This window comes from Ambystoma mexicanum, chromosome 13 (genome assembly GCF_040938575.1).
Source record: "Ambystoma mexicanum isolate Mex_15411 chromosome 13, UKY_AmexF1_1, whole genome shotgun sequence".
Taxonomy (NCBI): domain Eukaryota; kingdom Metazoa; phylum Chordata; class Amphibia; order Caudata; family Ambystomatidae; genus Ambystoma; species Ambystoma mexicanum.
This window is the reverse complement of record NC_090938.1, coordinates 42646313-42667406: the sequence shown is the minus strand read 5'-3', so window position 1 is coordinate 42667406 and position 21094 is coordinate 42646313. Positions and strand designations below refer to the sequence as shown.

The 21094-nt window shown below is 48.9% G+C and overlaps 1 protein-coding gene across 1 annotated transcript in view; it reads right to left on the bottom strand.

Moving 5' to 3' along the window:
• TMCC2 (transmembrane and coiled-coil domain family 2) overlaps positions 1-19276 on the bottom strand; it is a 744435-nt gene extending 725159 nt beyond the window's left edge. Inside the window, exon 1 of the mRNA XM_069633140.1 lies at positions 17163-19276. Coding sequence (XP_069489241.1) covers positions 17163-17327 — 165 coding nt within the window. The 5' untranslated portion in view covers positions 17328-19276. The remainder of the gene's footprint in view (positions 1-17162) is intronic.
• Between the last annotated feature and the right edge of the window lie 1818 nt (positions 19277-21094).

The window sequence follows — 21094 nt, the reverse complement described above, 5'->3', positions numbered from 1 at the left end:
CCAGAGGCCGTGACCAGAGTAAATGGATGGCTCTCGCAGCCGTTTAAACTGGGCAAGGGGACACGACAGGGATGCCCCTTGTCTGCAATGCTTTTTGCGCTTGCCATAGAGCCGTTGGCGATTCTGTTAAGGCAATCACAAATGTGGAAGGGCTTCCGGTGGACAGAAGATTGGGAGGATACGGTCTCACTGTATGCGGACGACCTGCTCCTGTATCTATCAGACCCCATAACCTCTTGACCTGCAGTGATACGCTTACTGAAGAAATATGAATCCTTTAGTGGTTTGAAGGTAAACTGGTCGAAATCCACATTGTTCCCACTGAGAGAGATGGGTAGCGTAGAGATACAGAACTGCCCCTTTCGTATAGAAGCTGACCAGTTTCGCTACCTGGGGGTTCAGATATCGACGAATCTAAACGAGTACGTAGAAAAAACCTCCACCCAATCATAAACCGCTTTGCAGAGGACGTCAAACACTGAACGCTCTGCCACTGACCCTACTGGGGAGAGCAGCACTACTTAAGATGATGGCATTACCTAGATTCCTGTACATACTCCAAAACGCCCCGCTACACATCCCCAGACGGGAGTTTCACAGAATCGACAGAATCCTCCGGAAACTCCTGTGGAACAATGGGCACCCGAGAATAGTGCTCCACATCCTGCAGCGCTCCATTTGGGAGGGAGGCATAGGATTGCCGCGTATACAGACGTACTATTGGGCGAGTCAGATGGCAGTGATAAATGACCTAATACATGGCAAGCCCTCGCTACCTCATATTAAATCAGATACCCTGCATGGAGCAAGCATAACCCCACTAGAGTCCCTATACCAGAAAACTAATAGCAACACTACCAAAACAATGGCTGCTCACCGGGCATTAATCTGGGCAGAGGCGCATAAACACATAAACTGGGAAGGGAAAACCACGCCGGTACAGCCACTGTGGGTAAATAAACACATCCCTGAGCTGGACAGGCTCCCAAAATGGCAGAACTGGATAACTGCGGGAATAACAAAAGTGGGAGATGTGATTCGGCACGGGGGAATTGTGACATTCGAGAGGTTGGTGGAGGAATTCAACATCCCTGTCACTGACCGATACCGGCATATGCAATTAAGTCATGCTCTACAGTGGTACTTGCCTAACCTACGGGACATGGCAGACTGCACCCCCATAGAGAGGAACCTGGTACAAGATAGTATAGACGCCAAAATCACCTCAGTGATGTATAATGTTCTCACCTTGTTTGCCACACCGGAGCTATCGAGTCTAAAATCTAAATGGGAAAGGGATGTGGGAGAAATACTGCCTGAAGACTGGATAACAGTCCTAATGTACCCGAGGGAAACTGCCATTTCGGCCAGGCTACGCCTTGTCCAGCTCAAAATACTGCACAGAGTCTACTATCCACGGGTTGCATTGTATAGATGGGGTAAAATAACAGACCTGAATTGCCTGCGCTGCCACCAGGAAGAGGGCACCTTTTTCCACATCATATGGGGCTGTCCACACATCACGCTATACTGGCAACGCTGCTGTGACACACTTAGTAAGGTACTGGGTCGGACTGTGCCCAGAGATCCGAAATTGATGTTGCTGGGTGTCGAGGAAGAGGGTGAGATGTCTCGCACCGACAAGCTACTGTTTGCAACCACCACGGCACTGATCAAGCGCAACATTGCAAAGCTATGGGGCTCGGATGTAACCCCTGAGCATGCACAATGGATAGTTGATGTAGAAGCATGCATTGCGATGGAGCAAAGAGTATATGCGGCCAGAGGATGCCCTAGGGAAAGCGGGGAAAATATGGGAAAAGTGGGAGAATGCACAATAAAATTATTGTATGACACAGGCCGGTGGCCAGTATGTAATGGCAAAGCAAGAGTGTATAAGTAATAGTTAACATATCCTTAAGTTGTTGAAAGACGGACCTTATGTTCTTTTATGATGTTATTGGTGGTTGGACCCCCTCAGGGTCACTGTTCCTTTTGTGTATTATGTAATAAAAGCAATAACATTTTTTGATCAACAAAAAGATTGCCTTTGCATTGCTCAGCAGACGCTGCAAAATTAGTGGTGCTTATTGCTGGCACTCCAAAGAAATGAGGATGAGGAAGTGACGGTGTACTCTGACTCCACCTATGTGACGTCAACTGTACATGCAGGTTTGTCACGCTGGAAAAGGAGGGGCTTTCTCCGCGCAGACGGCACTCCAGTGCAACATGTGGCCCTATTGGATAAGCTTATTGAGGCATTAAGGCTCCCATTAACTACCACAGTCACGGAAATGAAGCCACAGACGTAGAAGCCAAAAATGCTGCATATTTCCCAAATATATCTGATTTTGAAGTAAGAATTGTTAAGCAAATGACAGGATGATGCATGTTGTTAAAGCAGGGCTTTAACATGCTGTCTATTATTCAGTAAATTGAAATACAAAGTCGAGCCTCACTGGAAGAGCAAGATTTATGTAGAAAACGGGGGTGTTCTTGATCACCCACTAAGGCAATCTGTAGGCAGGGTAGTACTGGAAAGCCAGTTATGCCTCTTACATTATGGAGGGTAGTGCTACAGTAGTGTCACTGTCCCACGCATATGACTCGAGAGTCTTGCTGCTACAATTGCAGAAGATTGGTTTCACCAAATATGCTAGAACACGTGGCGCAGTTTATCGTGAATTGCATTGTGTGCTAGAAATGTACTGCAGCACATATTTTGCGAACAGTGAGAGGAACAATCCCCAGACCCAATGGCCCAATTCAGAATCTACATATAGATTATGAAGATATGTTGCAGACATGCAACGGTTATAGGTGCATGCTGGTAGTGGCATGTCCCTTTTCTAGATGGATCGAGGCAGGTCCATGTACGCACCCCAATGCCACATGCAGTGCCAAGTTCCTTGTGCGTGAGGTTTACCCACGATAGGGTGTGTGCAGTGCCCCAGGTTTGATTTTGAGGCAGGAGCATTTTACTCCTTGTTTTTTTAAGTTGGGAGTACAACATTTTAGGGAGTATAATTCTAAGTCCAATTCCCAACAGGAGTATTTTATAAGCAAATAAAAATGTTTAACTGGGAAACAGATATGTTTTTGTAATAATTATTCCTTTGCACCTATTCATACACATTAAAAAAGATACATGTTTACTTCTTCCAATCAGACAGTAATAATAGTAATTTCTTCCTGTGATACTATGTGCACTACTGGTCCAAACATGTCCATGAAACAGTGTGGGTGAAATCAGGAGCACAAGGTCCTACATGTCCCTTTATGATTTTTTGTTGGGAGTATTTGTACTCCGTTTTCATTTTTTGGGAGTATTTGCCTATTTTTAGGGAGTAGAAGTGGCCAATTCACCCCTTATCTGTAGGGCTGGGTGTGTGCGACGTTCTGCAGTCTGAAAATGGACCGTATTTTGTAAATGAACTATTCGAACAGGTCACTCTTTTATAAGGGATAAAACACAACTACTCTTCTATTTATCAGCCACAGGCATATGGAGTTTGTGAACGATTAAATGGATTACTTAGAGGAGGATAGCTAAGATTAAAATTACTTTAATGAAGGGGTGGTTACACTGCTTCACCCATGCGTTATATGCACTGCGGAATCAGCCTGGCTCAGATCACCACCTAACTCCTCATGAGTTGATGACTTGACACCGAATGAGAACACCCCTTGCTCCTCAAACTAGGGTAGAAACTGATGCCCACAGTCAAGCGAAGATATTAGGCGATGAGACGCATGATTATTTGGCAACTATGACAGCTAGACTCTCTTTTAGTTCTCAACAGATCAAGGAAAACGGAGGGAAGGGTCAAAGAAGATTGAATAAACAGTCAGCCAACTGATGCAGACAGCCTATAAAACAACCCAGCTTATATCCAGGGGACCAGGTGCTGATACGAAAATGTGTCCGCACTTGGAATAAACCCTGTTTCGAGGGACCCCCACGAGGGGAAGCAGGTTCTCCCACAGCTGTTAAGAAACAAGGAAGGAGTGTGTGGCTGCATCGGCACGACCTCAAACCGTACAAGGGAGAAACCTCGACCCCACCTTCCTCTAGTGACAGTGAAGCAAGAAAAGAAGTTCTGCGTATGCAGACAAGATCAGCAACCAAGAGCAAATAAAAAGAGTTTATGGAATAATAAAAATACCCTTGAAATAAAGATCAACATTTCTTAAATCTAATAAGGAAGGAATGGACTTGCAGCAATCCTGGAACTTTTTTTAGATAGGAACTGTCACAGGTTTCTCCCCTTCTCACCTGTCTGTGCTGTTTGTTCGAGTTCTTCGATGAAGTCTTCTTTCACACCGTTCGGGTCTTGTATAACCCTGTGCGTGGGTCCTCGGGTTCCAGCGTGCAGTTCGTGTCCCGTCTCCCTGGAACGTTCAGATGTCTGGGAAAAAAGTCCAGGAAATGACGAGGAGCGCACTCGGAAGGCGAGTACGAAGGAAATCCAGGAATGCAAGGTTAGGACAAAAAGGGGAGGATGAAGGATGAGGCAATTTAGGGGACCGGGAACCAGGAATCAGTGGAAATCGCTCTACGGACTACGGCAGCACACGTCTGACTACTGCAAGCGGTAGCGTTGAGACGCGCAGGGCCGCGGGGGCGTGTCTGCTTCGTAGAACGCAGAGCGTACAATGCGGAGACTGGCAAACAGCGTTTCACGTTCAGCGGCCATGTTGGTAGTACTGCTGAGTTCAGTCCTCTATGGGTCAGGGACCACGAAGTCCAGAAGGGACGCGTCCGGTGGTTCATGACAGGAACAAATACTCATCCCTATTACTGGAGACCACTTAGCCAATACCAAAGCTCTGAATGACATTTATCTAGTCATCCAGGCCTGGATGGCACAACATGAGCTCTGTCTGAATGATGAGAAGATAGAGCTTCTCATCCTAGGCTCCCATCACAAACTCAGCAAACTTGATCCTATTTTCAAATCTTTTATCATCGATGGCAACAACATTAAGGTCTCCAACGATACTAAAACTTTAGGCATCCATCTCGATTCCACCTTATCTCTATCTAGACAAACTAATGCCGTAATATCAGAAGCTGCCTACTCGTGCAAACTTATCACAGTCTGCCGTCCCTTCCTTTCCACCTCCAATTGCACTATTCTCGCCAGAACCCTTGTCATGTCCAAACTAGATTATTGCAATGCACTCTACTTAGGAATTAGCCAACGCAATCTTAACAAACTACAGGTCACCCAAAATAATGCCATCAGAGCTGCTTTAAACATCCCCATAAACTAGCGTATTTCTGACACTAGACGCAGCCTACATTGGCTCTCAGTAGCACAAAGGGTCTCACTTAAAACCCTGGCCCTCGCCCATAAATGCCTGGCCAGCAGGCTCCTAGGTAGGCTCACCTACATATTACAGTCTTAACCAGCTTTGATAAAACATTATAACATTTCTTGACACTCCTAAAAACAATCATATTATTTTCTGAATTATTGTGCCAATCATTTTACAGTTCCTGATATAAAAGTGTAAGAGAGGATAACACAATTACATATTAAATTAAACAAAATGGGAAGGTTTCAAAATATGAGAGACTCACTACCATCAAGAAATACAATTAGTTTTTCTGGAATGGTCATTGTGATTTCATTTTGTCTTATGATTTGTCTTTTCTTCCTTGTTATTATGGCATTTAGACACATAATAATTAGAAATGCAGATACTGAGGGAGACAATGAAACATCCTTTATGATCCCTAACACAAGCACGAGCAACATCTTCCCTAATTTTACTAAACACATTTTTTGACTTAAAAGATATGATGGAGAAGATCACCAAGGCATAAATACATATCGTGATCATTCAGCTCACTTAAAGAATAACCTATGGTACAAGCACATGAAGGAGGTGGGAGAGAACGTCAGATGGAAGCTGCTACGTGTGTTCTCTCATCCCCTATTGTCATGAACGCAGCCAGAACATTTATTGCGAAAGAGTTGTCTGCACATGATGCAAAGTGCCTCAGTCATCGGGCAGCGTGCACAACCAGAGGACAATTCGAAGGAAAATGGGCAACCCAACGCTGGCGATCAAGGGGAACATTTCCATATAAAGATACTTAAGTAAAAACACAAAGGATGGAGAAAGGGATGGGGTGGACAAGAAAAAAACATATGTGTCTATCCCAGATTGGAGAACAAATAAAGGTTGTCGAAATGAGGAGGATGGAATGTTCAGACATAGTGGAAAGATCAGGAGTACCAGGATGATGGGAGAGACCTCAGCTATTGGTGTATAGACAAGTTGCTACTAGCACAGGATGGGAAGAAGGAATGTTATTGTGCCCTGCACACGTATTGAAGAAGGAACCAGTAAGCACAGTACAAATAATAAATGACATGTGTTTAGAGTCATGGGCCAAGTACTCTAAGCTACTAACATGGGTTGACAATGAAGCAGGACCAGTATCTATAATACCACTAAAAAATGCGACAACATGAATGAAGGCCTGGTTCTGGTTGGAGAAAATAAAGGATGTAAGCAGGTGCTCGAGGTACCAGGAATTAATGGAGGAACTGCTGTGCTAATGGATCGACATTGGGACTGTGGATCCAGAGCTTACATGTAGCTGCCTAGAAATTGGGGAGGAGTATGCTCCTTTGTGGTCATACACGTTCCTACAATAGTGATTCCTCAAAGTGACCTCAGTATTGATGAATTTCCAAAAATGGATGAACATCAGTGAAGGAAGAAGTTGCTCAACACATGCCGACTGAAGAGTGAGAACTATTTTTCATCAAAGTCAATAGAAGTCTATAATATACCAGATTAGCATAAATTATTCAGCAAGACGCCAATGATAATGACATCTATATGTGCGCTAGGACTCCAAACTGCAGTGAACGCCAAATGACTGCACATCACCAGATGGGAGTTGCTGCAAAAGAGCAATGCAACGATAAAAGGACTTAATGCAATCAGAGAAGAACTGAGGGCCATTAGGCTTATGATTCTCCAGAACAGGTATGTCCTGGACTTAATTACAGCAATGGAAGAAGGCGTGTGCACCTAGGTGGTGCCTTCTTGCTGTACATTTATACCTTCACATGATGGAGAAAATGGAACCCTGACAGAAGCAATAACTATGCTGACAACCCTGCATACGAAGATAGAGCATGAAGTTGATGAGACAGTGAGAGATACATGGTTTTCGTCTCTTGTTTCCGTGGATTCCAACCTGGCTGGCAAATGCCTTCAAACTACTTGGAGCAACACTAGTGTTGGAATTGCTGGGATTCTGTCTCATAAGGATCATTTTTGGACACTGTCAAAAGACTGCCAAGAAAGCTATTGGGATTAAGATAATGATGGATGTGAAGAGAGAACGTACACCACATACTGAAGACACCACCCGTGAGAACATGAAGAAAAGCCCCCTGGTGCCCCAAGAACAAAGTTCTACTACGCCAAGGATCACAAGAAATATGTAGGGTGTAGGGTATTTTGTCAACCAACTGGAGAATGCCGTCACATGACCTGGAGTGTGGATGACCATATAAAAAATGCATGTGACCTGAGGGGGGTGACGAAAATATGAATCCCAAAGAAACCTAGATGTGAAGAGAGGATGAAGAAGATTGAAGAAGAGGACGGGAATGTAGAGGAGCAGGTGGACACGTTTTCCCTAGCTCCTACCCCCTCACCTCGGTCATACTGGAACAGCAGGAGAAGAGCCCTATGTGGGACACCAGGTAGCATCCCAATGCCACATCGGGTGTATGGGAGACGATATGCACTCAGACAACCGTATCGAATGTACCCTCACACCGAGAGGGTGGAAGGATGTCTGCACACACCATTGGACATCATAGACATATAAGCAAAATCTGACAAAGACAGAGTGACGTCATGGAGGGAAGATACTGAGCCGCTCTGAAACGATATGCAAATACTCAAAGAATAAAGATATAACTAAGTAACAAGAGAAACATGTAATCGAATAAGAAGAAATCATATATGGAAAGAAGACAAAGTAACTTGATGACTAATACGTGTATATATGCAGAAACACAAGGTAGATGAGACATTTAGAAGCTTGCTGTAAAGGAAAACATAACGTGGCTAGAGCACCCATTATGCAAAGATGGATGTCGGACTTGTGTTGAAACCAATCAAGCTACCCCGGATACAGACCAGGGCTACAGACTCAGGAGACGCTGGAAAAACAGCTTTGTGTGAGGAATAAAGAGGAGTCCATTGGCCTGGGATCAAGGATGCTACTTCAAGGAATAATTGCAAGGCACAAGGGAGTCAAAAGGATAGGCCATGTACGTAAGACATATTTCTCTTAGATTAAGCAAAGAAGAAAAGATCTGCAAAAGCCAAGTATTGGACAATTAAAGATTCAAAAAACGTATGCAAAATGGAGTAAGTCTCCAAAGGCCAAGAAGGGTAATGACACCCACCGCAATTGAATCAAATAGCAGTAAATAGAAGGTTGAGATGGACACATTTGTGGTCTCCTCACATGTGATTCAGAAGTCGAAAACAAGGGCTATACATTAAGCCAAAACAAAGATAATGGTGTACCTATACTCCCTTGAATGTCCTAGAACAGCGAAAAGGCTTTGAGGTCAACTACAAAAGGAGAAGCCTTGGGGTGGGGCCTGACCGATGAGAGATGATGGACTAATTGGGAAAGTGGGGAGTAGGCTGACGTTACTCTCAGCACCTGAGTTTTGTTTTGCTTACGTGCTGCTAATCAGTCGAAAGTCCAAGTCTGGGAAAGCATGCCAACCAATCAGAGGGTCTATGTAGCAACATGCTATACAATGTTGCAGAGGCCAACAAGCTTCCATTTTTCCGCTATAATCAGTATCATACATATTTAGAGATGTTCAAGGCGTGCCCACCAAATAAGGGGCAGCCAATGAAGTTATTAACACGTATACATAATATAGGTACACATGTTCCCTTAACCAATCCCTCTCTTCCATGAGTTTTACAGTTTGCCATGAAGAATGACATCATAGATGACGCATATTGAGGTATAAAACCTTTTTATAATCAACTTTGGGTTATTCGCCAGATAGCCCTTTATTTTTATGTTAATAATAAAGTAGTACTTTGCCATTTTCTTTGAGTCTGTCCAGTTATTTGGGGCTGAGATCATTATTGGCAATTCCATCTAGCACATGAAAGGCTTCAAGGTGCTAGAGAACACAAGTATTCCTTTACTGCACTATATAACAGTGTTTGGGCACATTATTAACCAATTAAAATCTTTACAATGACGAACACAGGCCAACTGTGTTAATTTCATGAAAATAGTATCATAAAAATAAGGAAAATATTTTTATTTTTAAAAGATATCCTATTTTGGTTCTGGACGTTGTGAGGAAGAGAAAGGAAAGTCGTCACTCTCCGCTACACCTCAGAACATGCATTATTCCAGCAGGCAGTGTTTAAAACTGCTGATATCAGCTCCACCTTTCCATTTCACTTCCCGCAGCAGTGACATCTAGATCATTAATGGAGACGGGCATATCCAGAAATCAATCACCCAAGACTGGAGGGCCGTGAGGCTTTTTTCCTGCTTGTTTTTCGAGAATTGTTTGTAAAGCAAGGCAATGAGTGGTTTTATTGCGGTTCGAAATTAGACTTCGTTTTGAGTACGCCCCTCTTACCTGAGCCTAGAGATACTCCAGAAATATTGCTAACACCACCACAATGATATGGTACTAGAACAGAGAGGTGGGGTCCCAGTGTGCTTCCACAAGTTCAGTGTAAGCCCGTCCATCTTGGAAAAGAGCGTGCCTGCTGTAAAGTCTTAGAACAAAGAGTCCATGTACAGTCGACAAAATGCAATCAACATTGTCCTAGTCGGAATCTGTGCCATGTCCTTAAGTCTGCAAACCTTACAATGCTGGAGAAGAGCCAGATTTAAAATGCCAGTATACATCCACCTGTTCCAGGTACAAATTACGCCAGGAAAAATACTGTTAGATGTGACATTGCATGCAACAGAACCCATTTTCTTCTTTTCCAATATAGCCCCATTGGTCCCTGCGCTACCGGGTAGAGAGAGCTGTAGTCAACTGTCTTCAAAGGAGCTCTGAAGTCCTGCCAGCAGTACTGTTTCTGCTCCAGTAGCTGCCATGTGCCGCCATTCGACATTGACATTGAGGAAAAATGCCGAAGAGCATACTAGAGGCTTTGAATAGTCAAAGAGAATGGTGAGTGTTTGGAGACACTAGTTGTGAAGATTGTCTGATAAACTTCATCGTCTTCAGTGGCAACAATGGATACCAGTCTAGGGAGATGATAAAGTGGACAAGTCATAGAGAACCAATGCTTGGTGTTAATACCTCACTCACCAATTCAAGGATATAGCTCAGAAAAAAACGTTTCCCGTAACCACTTTCAAGAAGAACTCCAACCTTATGAAAAGAGAAGATATTACTATGGTACTGACCGGTACCCAGCTATTTGACCTTCTCACTCGCAGCCCAAAGAATAAAATATTAGCAGAGTGTGGTAACACTGTGTGTTTTAAGAAATTCGGGTGGTATCTGGAATTATTTTTTCAACCATTACTATGAAAGATCAAAGTGAGAAGCGCACACCTTGGGACATTTTCTTAAAGCGTGACTTAAAAAGAAACATTAAAATATCATACTTTCAAAGTTTTCGTAAACTGAGTAATGTTGCTGGAACATCTATTAGGTGAACACAGTGAAGCTATAGGACAAGATGAGGCGATGTATGTGTGTGGCACGAGTTTGCCGGTAAAAAATGTGTATAGCTCTATCTGGGAATCAATGTTCCCAAGTGAGTACTAGACTACAAAAGGTCAGTGAAGTAATTTGGAGGCATAAGAAGACAGGGCTATGTTTAGGAATGAAGTAAAAGAAAACCATAGTTGGGCAAGCAAGTGGTCACAAGCTAGGAAATATCGATCAGCAGTCTCCTGCCCTTCCCAAATACACTGGGCCTGGCGACCGCACCCAGATTGTCTCCAATCCTAAATATCCCAGAGTAATGTGTCTTATCTGAAATAACTATAGATCTGTTTACCAAACACACACACTGTATGCTACTTACAGAGTCAGCCACTACCCCTCAGATAAGCAAACATCCAAACTAGAAATAAACCAGAATTCAAAAATATACTTTAACATGAGAAGCCAATTTAATGAGCTCCATATTTAGAAACAGATATATATATACACAATCAATACACGTAGACATAGAAGCCAGTTTTTTTATCGTTGTCTCTTTTCTCACCAGCTTCACCCGATACAAGGAGCTAGCAAATGTACAATAGTGCACGAAACACTAAATTAATGATACAGCTTCTGTCCCATTTGACAACAGCACGAAGAAGTGATCTCAGGCCTAGACTACTCCACATACAACAGACCAAGAAACCTGAGCACAAGTCAACTAGCCTCTACAATATAACCAACGAGCTGCATAGTCCTGAACTCAAGTATGGCCTTTAACTCGAGCCATTATTAAGAGTCTGCAATATTACATCGAGGATGTCCTGTGCAAAATGTCCCTGTATCCATCTCCAATAGGGAGAGAGGGGGTTGCACCATATGAGGCGGTGCTGTGCCTGCAACATCTCCGCAGGGGCAGGATCCTGTCCTTTCCCAAATAAGCACTGCTGCCTTTTGTAGCTGGAAAGAGCTCGACCCTCTGAAATGCTACAAGAAAGGCTTTAAAGGGTCCAGTTGCCTAGTAGTTGGGCCTCATGGGCAGGGGCTGACAAGAGGGACGTCTTAATACTTATAACACATGTAGATTGCCAGCAGAAAGCAGCTCCAAACCTCCCCCTAAATGAGTATTTGAAAGCACCAGTAATATCTGCCAATTAAGAGTATATTTTGCGCGCCTCTGCCAGGATATTCGCCTCCACAAGGTCTGCGCCCCTCCTAACAGCAGCCGCATGGAGGAAGGCCAGGCCCAACCCACAATGGTCCTTAATGCCCTTCAGAAGACCACCTTGAAGAGAAGCACCGGCGTCAGCAGCAGCCTTAACCCCTTGCTGCTCCGTATTATTGATTGGGACCGCGATCACTAGGCTGGAGCATTCCTCGTTTCCACCATGCCCCTCGGGATCCCGGGGACTGTGATTTTTCAGGATCCCTTACTGGTGTCTCAGCGAGGGGCGTGGATGGGCGACTAGAAGCTGCCATCAGAACGTTCCCTGCCCCTGCGCCCCAGGGCAATTCTGGATTCAGGCTGCACGCAGCTAGCAGCTCACATTGTGTGTAACTCGAGCACACCTTTATATTGAAAGCTCACATCTCCACAGAAGCCAGAAGGTGACAGCGTGAAAAACAATATCCCTTCTGCCCCGAAATGAGAGCACTAGTAAGTAGCTTTATCTGAAATGCTCAGTTGTTAGCATAAATATTAAGTATGCAAGGCTTGCCACTGCCAGCAGTGTGTCCCGTAGCTGGGAAACAGTCTGTAAACAGACCAGTGGTGGAAATGGAAAAAATGCGGAGGGGGATCCCACAGGGGCCGCGGGTGGAGTTTGGGTGAGGGGGGCAAATCCGAGGAGGCAGGGTTCAGAGGGGGGCGGAGCTGGCAGTTGACCTCTGATCAACGCAAATGTTCCAAAATAGTTTACAAGCGGCGCAATTTCTTTCATGCTGCTTCTTTTTCCAAACTCCACACTGTGTATCAAGTCCACTTCCATGGAAAAACGAGGTCTATGAAGGGAATTTTAAAAAGGGTGAGCACGCAAAGGATCTAATCTGCCTCACTGTGTGTGAGTGCACTGTGCACACAGCCATCTGCTCAGTGTGCACAGTGCTCACCACACAGGGCCGAGCCCCCACCTTGGAGGGCTCGAAGATCTAATCTGCACCACGGTGCGAGCGCACTGTGCACAGAGCAAATTACTCTGTGTGCACAGTGCACGCGCACAGTGGGGTAGATTAGATCCTTCACGGGCTCACACTTTGTCAAGGTTGATGGTAGTGGCGGGTCTTCAAGATGCCGTGGGCTAGGACTCAGTGCAGTCCCAGCCAACAGTAGGGCTTTGGCCTGGTGTCCTGCTGTATGCTGCTCATGGCGCCAATGTGCTGCTCCGCGCCCCCTACTCCACACTGTAGCAGGCTAACACTGTTTTTAAACTATCCAGCGAAGACCTGAGCAGAGGTGCAGAGGCCCGAGCTCTGATCCCTCCTGTTGTCATTCTAAGACATTGCTAGTTTTGGGTACACAGAGCAGTCACTCTAAGAATGGAGGAGGTGGGGGCTGGATACCAACGGACAGGGTTGTTGGCAGATGCCCAGAATGGGCAAAGGGAAATCAGCTATGCACATTGCAGCGAAATTCCCAGTAGGGCCACCCTCTACTTGTGCTTCTGGGACCCAAACACCTAAGCAAGAGCTGCCTGAATAATATCCATAGTGGAATGTCAGCGCTCAATCATCACCATGGCGTGGGGCTCAGGGGTACTGCTTGTCTGGAGGTAATCTCTGAATGGATACATAAGCATGGGAGCCCCAGCAGTGCAAAAGCATCACCACCCTGCTACCGCCAGGCCTCGGCTGGATTGCTGCAGTGGCCCACATCCTATGCATAAAAGTAAGGTACTCAGAGGAGCAGGTAAGGTATGCCTTCTACTAACATCTTCACCAGAGCTATTCCGAGGAATCTGAAAACCTCTACACCAGAAAAACTGATCAGACCATGAGCGAGATTGCAGCCTTGCAAAACCATTCTAAAAAAAGGTAGTAGGATGGCTTAAGTGGCTTTGAGCCAAATGACAGCATTAAATGCTAAAACATACATCAAAAACCGTCCGGTGAACAATTTTTCCACAAACAGCATTTTATGATGTGCACGAGGCAGACTTCATTCCTAGTTGGTCTGCTAGAAGAGTTCTGCTCGCTTAAGCGGACCACACACCAACTGTTATCCACCGGCCCGTCCACAAACACCTGGGAGGATCTTAGACGTGCTTCTTTTTGTGCACAAAAGGAAGGTGTTGTGACAGCAAAACTGGCTACTCCACCTCTTCTCCTGAGGTGGTGTCTCAGAACCACATGTGGCCCAACTCCTTGTAGTGGGTTAGGCTCTTGCTTGTAGCCTAGCAGAGCCTGGCTAGCTTGAAACAAACACCTCCCAAGAGCGCCTTTGCATGGCACCTAGTGTCATACAAACATTAAAGGGGAAGTTTTCTCAGAAATTGTATTGGCCCAATTGATAGGGCTTATATTTTTTAGCAATTTCGATCGATCCGAAAAATGTTTGCTATGCGTATCACCTTTTACACATGCGAAATGTATGCTTTGGAAGCCACCATCTTGTGCTAATCTTAAATCTCGCTGCAGTAAATCATAAGACGCTCCATAAAGCTGACATAATGTCTCAACACCAGTGCAGTATCATTTCTCCCATCCACAAACCAACCAATGCTGATCCTGCTTAGATTCTCAGGGCAGCAGGGTCAAGCCCATTCAGGCTGTAATTCGAATACAATCAGTGCTTCATCCTAGCACCCTGAATGCTACTAATCATTTGCCGACCCTGACGCGTGAAGCTAAGCAGGATCACCATTGGTTGGTTTGCTGATGGGAGACATCATGCTAATATATATTTTTTATTATGGTCAACATTTTTAAATCATAACATTTTTGATTGAACTTACTGAAACCTGCACCCAGCCCCTGCTCAGGCTCTAACAAGTCAGCTAGTGGGTCTCTCAAGCTAGCCATGATCAAATTGAATTTAAACTTATAAACACAATCCATGTACCGCAATCCTTAAGCTTGGTATTTCCCTGGCAGTCTCCCATCCGCAAACCACACAACCAACCCTGCTTAGCTTCACAGTCGGCAGGGTCATCAAACGATTAGCAGCATTCAGGATGCTAGGGTGAAGCACTGATTGTATATGGCTTCACAGCCTGGAAAGCCTCGACCCTGCCGACAGTAAAGCTAAGCAGGATCAGCCTTTGTTGGTTTGCGGATGGGAGGCAGCTGGATTTTCTATTGCAATGAAGACATTTTTTCAAGAAGTGCCTTTTGGACATCGTTACAACAACTGTCATTTTTGATGACTGTGGAGGGGGGTATGCAGATGATTCAAGCTCACGAAGTATGCTATAGAGTTTGCAGGAGTTTGGGTCCGCATTCAGGATGCGGGTATTGTAGACAGCAGCCTTGGCGGCTTGGATTGATTTTTTGTACATTTTTGATAACGCTAGGAAGTGGTGTATGTTTTCACCTGTGGGGTGTTTCCTCCAAATAGCTGCTGCAGTGCTTTTCTCGGAGCACAGAAAATGTAGGACAGGGGTGAACCAGCAGTGTGATCGTTTGGATCGTTTGGGATGGTGCTCTTTGAAGGGGGACAGCGCTTTAATAGCTGAGGCAAGCGCTGAGTTGTACTGATGAGTGAGCAGGTTGACGTCAGGGGAGGATCAAGAGGGTGATAGGAGGTCCACGAGGAGTGGCTGGAGGCGGTCAATGGTGAGGTTGCACGTGCTTCTTGAAAGGAAAGGCGAGGTGGGTGGAGGAGAGGTGGGTTGGGGTTGCTGAATTTGATTATGTGATGGTCAGACCATGCATATGGGGTGTTGGACAGGATTGTATTGTTGCAGTAATGATCGAGTAACCTGTCCAGAGTGCGGCCAAGAGAATGGGTGGGATTGAGGATTTATTTAGAATAATGAAGGGCGGCAGTGGAGCAGGCAAGGGGTGTAGCGTCATTATCAAGAGACTCAGCATATCCGAGATTGAGGTCACCCAAGGCGATAGATCTGGAATTAGGTTTGAGGTTTGTCATGAGGAGCTGGCCTAATTCTTCTTTGAAGGTGGTGGCAGGACCGTTTTGCAGTAAGTAACGTGTATGGAGATGGTAGATGTAGGGTTAAGTGCAATTTTGGCAGTTAGGGAGGGAGATAGTAGGTATGATGTGGATGGCAATGGTGTCTTTAAAAATGATGGCAACTATGCCACCATTCTGTGCAAGTCAATCATTTCAGAGGATGGCATAGTTGGGGAATGGAAAGGGCAGGGCCAGCAGCGTCAAGGAGCCACGTCTCAGACACTGCTAGGTTGTCACTATCGTTGAGCTTGCTGCTGTCATGGGTGTCCAAGGCTTGAGCTGTGAGTGAGTATGCGTTGATTAAGGCACAATGCAGGGTTTGTGGGGGGGTGTACAGCATGGCTTGAGGGGTGGTAAGGGGAGTGGGGTTAATGGTAGGAGACAGTGTTGGGCTGCATGGCAGTGGTTCGGGCGCACACATGTTAATTGTGGGAGTGGGTAGGGGTGGGTAAGGGGGAGGAGGTGCAGGCATAGAGCTGGGCAAGGTGTTTGTGAGTGGCTTGGGGCACTTTGATCCCCATCCAAGAGTCCTGGGTTTGCTCCTTATCCCTATTTTCCTGCCTCTCCCCCAACCCTCGGGTTCCTTCTTACCTCTGCATTCATTTTCCACTCACCCCCTCTTAAAGGTGCAGTACCACCCGCGTGGCTACAGAATTGTTGTTGAATTGCTTTACATAGCACATATTTGCATACATTATTATTATTATTTCCCAATCGAAATTGGAATTCACTTTTTCGACCTCGGAAGAATGAAAAACTGAGTTGGCCATGCCGGTATTTGAACCTGTGGCCTGCAGATCAAACACAGGTCACAGCAACGAGTGCTTAAACCGCTAAGCCATCTTACCGGCTTTTTCTTGCATTTCTCCTCACCTTCTATTCTCCCTCTTGTCCTCTCCGCTCTGCTGATCACTTTCGACTTACTGTCCCTCGCGCCCCTTGTGCACAATCTCGTTTTCGATCCTTCCAACTTCTTGCTCCTCTTCACTGGAACCTTCTCCCTCTCTCTCCGTTCCATTAATTCCTATTCTTTTAAAATGAACGTACTACAGTCCTCTGTTTGATTGTTACTGGCTGATTCTGAACATCGATTTACATTGCTATTTTATGTACTGCTTATTGTTCTCTCTAAAGCGCTTTGGTTAAAGGTGCTATATAAAACACAATAAATACAAAAACAAATACATATGCCATATCGCCCCATTGTCCCCACATGCCGTCCTTGTCTGCATAGCCCCGAGTTGATCATTCATGTCTCCTATAGATCATCCCCTCTACAAGGGCCACCAGCATACTGCCACCACCTGTTCCTCAGTTCTCACCTTCAGGTCGGGGGGCTTGCTCCGTGCTGGGGGCTGCAGGATGGGCTCATCCTCCAGAGCTGGCGGCTCCTCTGGCCCTTCTTCGTCGTCCGTCGGAGGCTCACCTGACCCCCCAGGAACCCCTGGCTCCTCGGGTCGCAGCTCTGCGGAGTAGCAACGCTTCATCCTCCGGGGGTGGGAGTGCAGACCCGGCAGGGTGTGTGTCTCAGACAGGGGTCCTGGGCCAGACCATGCTCCCGGAGGGGTCCTCTGCACTAGGGGGCTGCTGTGCCTGCATGGGGCTCACAGAGATTTGCCGGGGTGGATCACACGACCTGCTCGCCCCTTTGGTCCGCACACACTTCCCTCTCATGTACCCCCCTCCACCTGGGCTCTGCACGCCGAACACTGCTCCCCTCAGGAGAGAGGTTGTAGCACCTTGGGTCAAGCGCACCCACTTTCAGGTGGCCCCATGTGTCCGACTTGGCCCCATGCAAGCCCCCCTCAAGTGCCCACCTTTGCGCCCCCTCTTTGAGGTGCCGCCACGTGTTCGCCTTGGCCCAGCGTGCCCACTCTTAAGGAAGCATATGCCTGCCTGGCACACGTGCTCGCCTCTCAAGTGCGCACGTGCTCACCCTGGTCCTACTTGTCCCCTCTGAGGTGGCCCTCTCTCACGTGTGCATGAGCCCACCTTGGCCCAGCGCGCCCCTTCTGAGGTGTCTTCACGTCCCCTCTGAGGTGCCTTCACGTGTCGCCTTGGCACTGCGCGCCCACTCTTAAGGACGCATGTGCCTGTCTGGCCCGCGCGTTCGCCTCTCAGGTGCGCCTTGGCCCTGCTTGCCTCCTCTGAAGTGGCCCTATGCGCCGTTGGCCCAGCGTGCTCGCCTCTCAAGTGTGCATGTTCCCACCTTGGCCTTGCACGCCCCGCCACCTCTAAGGTGCCTCCACGTGCCCACCTTGGCCCGCACGTCCATTCTTAAGTGCGTACATGACTGTCTTGGCCCCTGCAAGCTCACCTCTCAAGTGTGCATGTGCCCACCTTGGCCCTGCAAGCCCCTTCTGAGGTGCCTTCACGTCCCCTCTGAGGTGCCTTCACGTGTCCGCCTCGACCCTGCGCGCCCAGTCTTAAGGACGCATTTGCCTGTCTGTCCCGCGCGTTCCCCTCTTAAGTGCGCCTTGGCCCTGCTTGCCCCGTCTGAGGTGGCCCTACGCGCCGTAGCTGTGTTGGCCCCATGTGCTCGCCTCTCAAGTGTGCATTTGCCCTCTTTGGCCCTGCACCCCCCTCTCAGGTGTCTCCACCTGTCCGCCTTGGACCCGCGCGCCCACTCTTAAGGACGCATGTGCCTGTCTGGCCCGCGCGCCTCTGAAGTGCGCCTTGGCCCTGCTCGCCCCCTCTCAGGTGCCTCTGCGTGCCCACCTTGGCCCCGCGCGCCCACTCTTAAGGACGCATGTGCCTGTCTGGCCTGCGCGCCTCTGCGGTGCGCCTTGGCCCTGCTCACCCCCACTGAGGTGCATCCACGTCCCCCCTGAGGTGCATCCTCACGTGTCCGCCTTGGGCCCGCGCGCCCACTCTTAAGGACGCATGTGCCTGTCTGGCCTGTTCACCCCCACTGAGGTGCATCCACGTCCCCCCTGAGGTGCATCCTCACGTGTCCGCCTTGGGCCCGCGCGCCCCCTCTCAGGTGCCTCCACGTGTCCGCCTTGGACCCGCGCGCCCGCTCGTAAGTGAGCACGTGACTGTCTTGGCCCCGCGAGCTCACCTCGCAAGTGCGCATGTGCCCACCTTGGCCCCCGCGCGCCCCCTCAGGTGTCAGTCTCGGTTCCTCGCGCCGCTCCTGACGCCCGTTGGCCCCGCGCGCTCCCTGGCCGCGCGCCCTCACGGGGACCTCTCGCGCTCCACGCCCTGCCCTGTCTGCAACCCCGCGCGCACCCCCTCCTCTTCTTACTCGCAGGGAAGCGGTTGGCCGCCCCTTCCTCACTTTTCCCGAGTCAGTGACCACAGGCCGGCTCCACCACTACTGTCTGGCTCCACTGCGCCGCCACCCTCCCCGGGACGATCAGCCAGCCTCTGTCCCCGGCCGGGGCTGACAGTGGTTCATCCCCACCGCAGAGCCTGCGGAGCCTGCCACACCCCCATTGAATGCCCAGCAAACGCGCCAACCAATCAGACCAGAGCTAGCGGTGGCCCGCTCGGAAAAAGGAGGGACTGGAGGTGTTCAGACCGTGTGCGTCGCTCTGATTAGTCCAAAGCACCGCCACTCCAGGGTCCAGGTCACGCCCCTAGAGCAGGCTTGGCTGACGTGCAGGAGCCCGGGAGCTGTTCCCGGGAGGTGGTGCTGCACAGTCTGCACTGGAGGGGTCCTGGGTGGGGGGCATGGTAGGAAGCCCACGGGAAACAGAAAGTGCTTGGGAGGTGGTGCTGCACAGTCTGCACTGGAGGGGCTCTGGGTGGGGGCATGGTAGGAAGCTCACGGGAAAAGGAAGTGCTCGGGAGGTGGTGCTGCACAGTCTGCACTGGAGGGGTCCTGGGTGGGGGGCATGGTAGGAAGCTCACGGGAAAAGGAAGTGCTCGGGAGGTGGTGCTGCACAGTCTGCACTGGAGGGGCTCTGGGTGGGGGGCATGGTAGGAAGCCCACGGGAAACAGAAAGTGCTTGGGAGGTGGTGCTGCACAGTCTGCACTGGAGGGGTCCTGGGTGGGGGGCATGGTAGGAAGCCCACGGGAAACAGAAAGTGCTTGGGAGGTGGTGCTGCACAGTCTGCACTGGAGGGGCTCTGGGTGGGGGCATGGTAGGAAGCTCACGGGAAAAGGAAGTGCTCGGGAGGTGGTGCTGCACAGTCTGCACTGGAGGGGTCCTGGGTGGGGGGCATGGTAGGAAGCTCACGGGGAAAAGGAAGTGCTCGGGAGGTGGTGCTGCACAGTCTGCACTGGAGGGGTCCTGGGTGGGGGGCATGGTAGGAAGCCCACGGGAAACAGAAAGTGCTCGGGAGGTGGTGCTGCACAGTCTGCACTGGAGGGGTCCTGGGTGGGGGGCATGGTAGGAAGCTCACGGGGAAAAGGAAGTGCTCGGGAGGTGGTGCTGCACAGTCTGCACTGGAGGGGTCCTGGGTGGGGGGCATGGTAGGAAGCTCACGGGGAAAAGGAAGTGCTCGGGTGGTAGGAAGCTCACGGGGAAAAGGAATCCCCGTGAGGTGGTGCTGCACAGTCTGCACTGGAGGGGCTCTGGGTGGGGGGCAGGGTAGGAAGCTCACGGGAAACAGAAAGTGCTCGGGAGGTGGTGCTGCACAGTCTGCACTGGAGGGGCTCTGGGTGGGGGGCAGGGTAGGAAGCTCACGGGAAACAGAAAGTGCTCGGGAGGTGGTGCTGCACAGTCTGCACTGGAGGGGCTCTGGGTGGGGGGCAGGGTAGGAAGCTCACGGGAAACAGAAAGTGCTCGGGAGGTGGTGCTGCACAGTCTGCACTGGAGGGGCTCTGGGTGGGGGGCATGGTAGGAAGCTCACGGGAAACAGAAAGTGCTCGGGAGGTGGTGCTGCACAGTCTGCACTGGAGGGGCTCTGGGTGGGGGGCATGGTAGGAGGCTCACGGGGAAAAGGAAGTGCTCGGGAGGTGGTGCTGCACAGTCTGCACTGGAGGGGTCCTGGGTGGGGGGCATGGTAGGAAGCTCACGGGGAAAAGGAAGTGCTCGGGAGGTGGTGCTGCACAGTCTGCACTGGAGGGGCTCTGGGTGGGGGGCATGGTAGGAAGCTCACGGGAAACAGAAAGTGCTCGGGAGGTGGTGCTGCACAGTCTGCACTGGAGGGGCTCTGGGTGGGGGGCATGGTAGGAGGCTCACGAGGAACAGGAAGTGCTCAGGACGTGGTGCTGCACAGTCTGCACTGGAGGGGCTCTGGGTGGGGGGCATGGTAGGAAGCTCACGGGAAAAAGGAAGTGCTCGGGAGGTGGTGCTGCACAGTC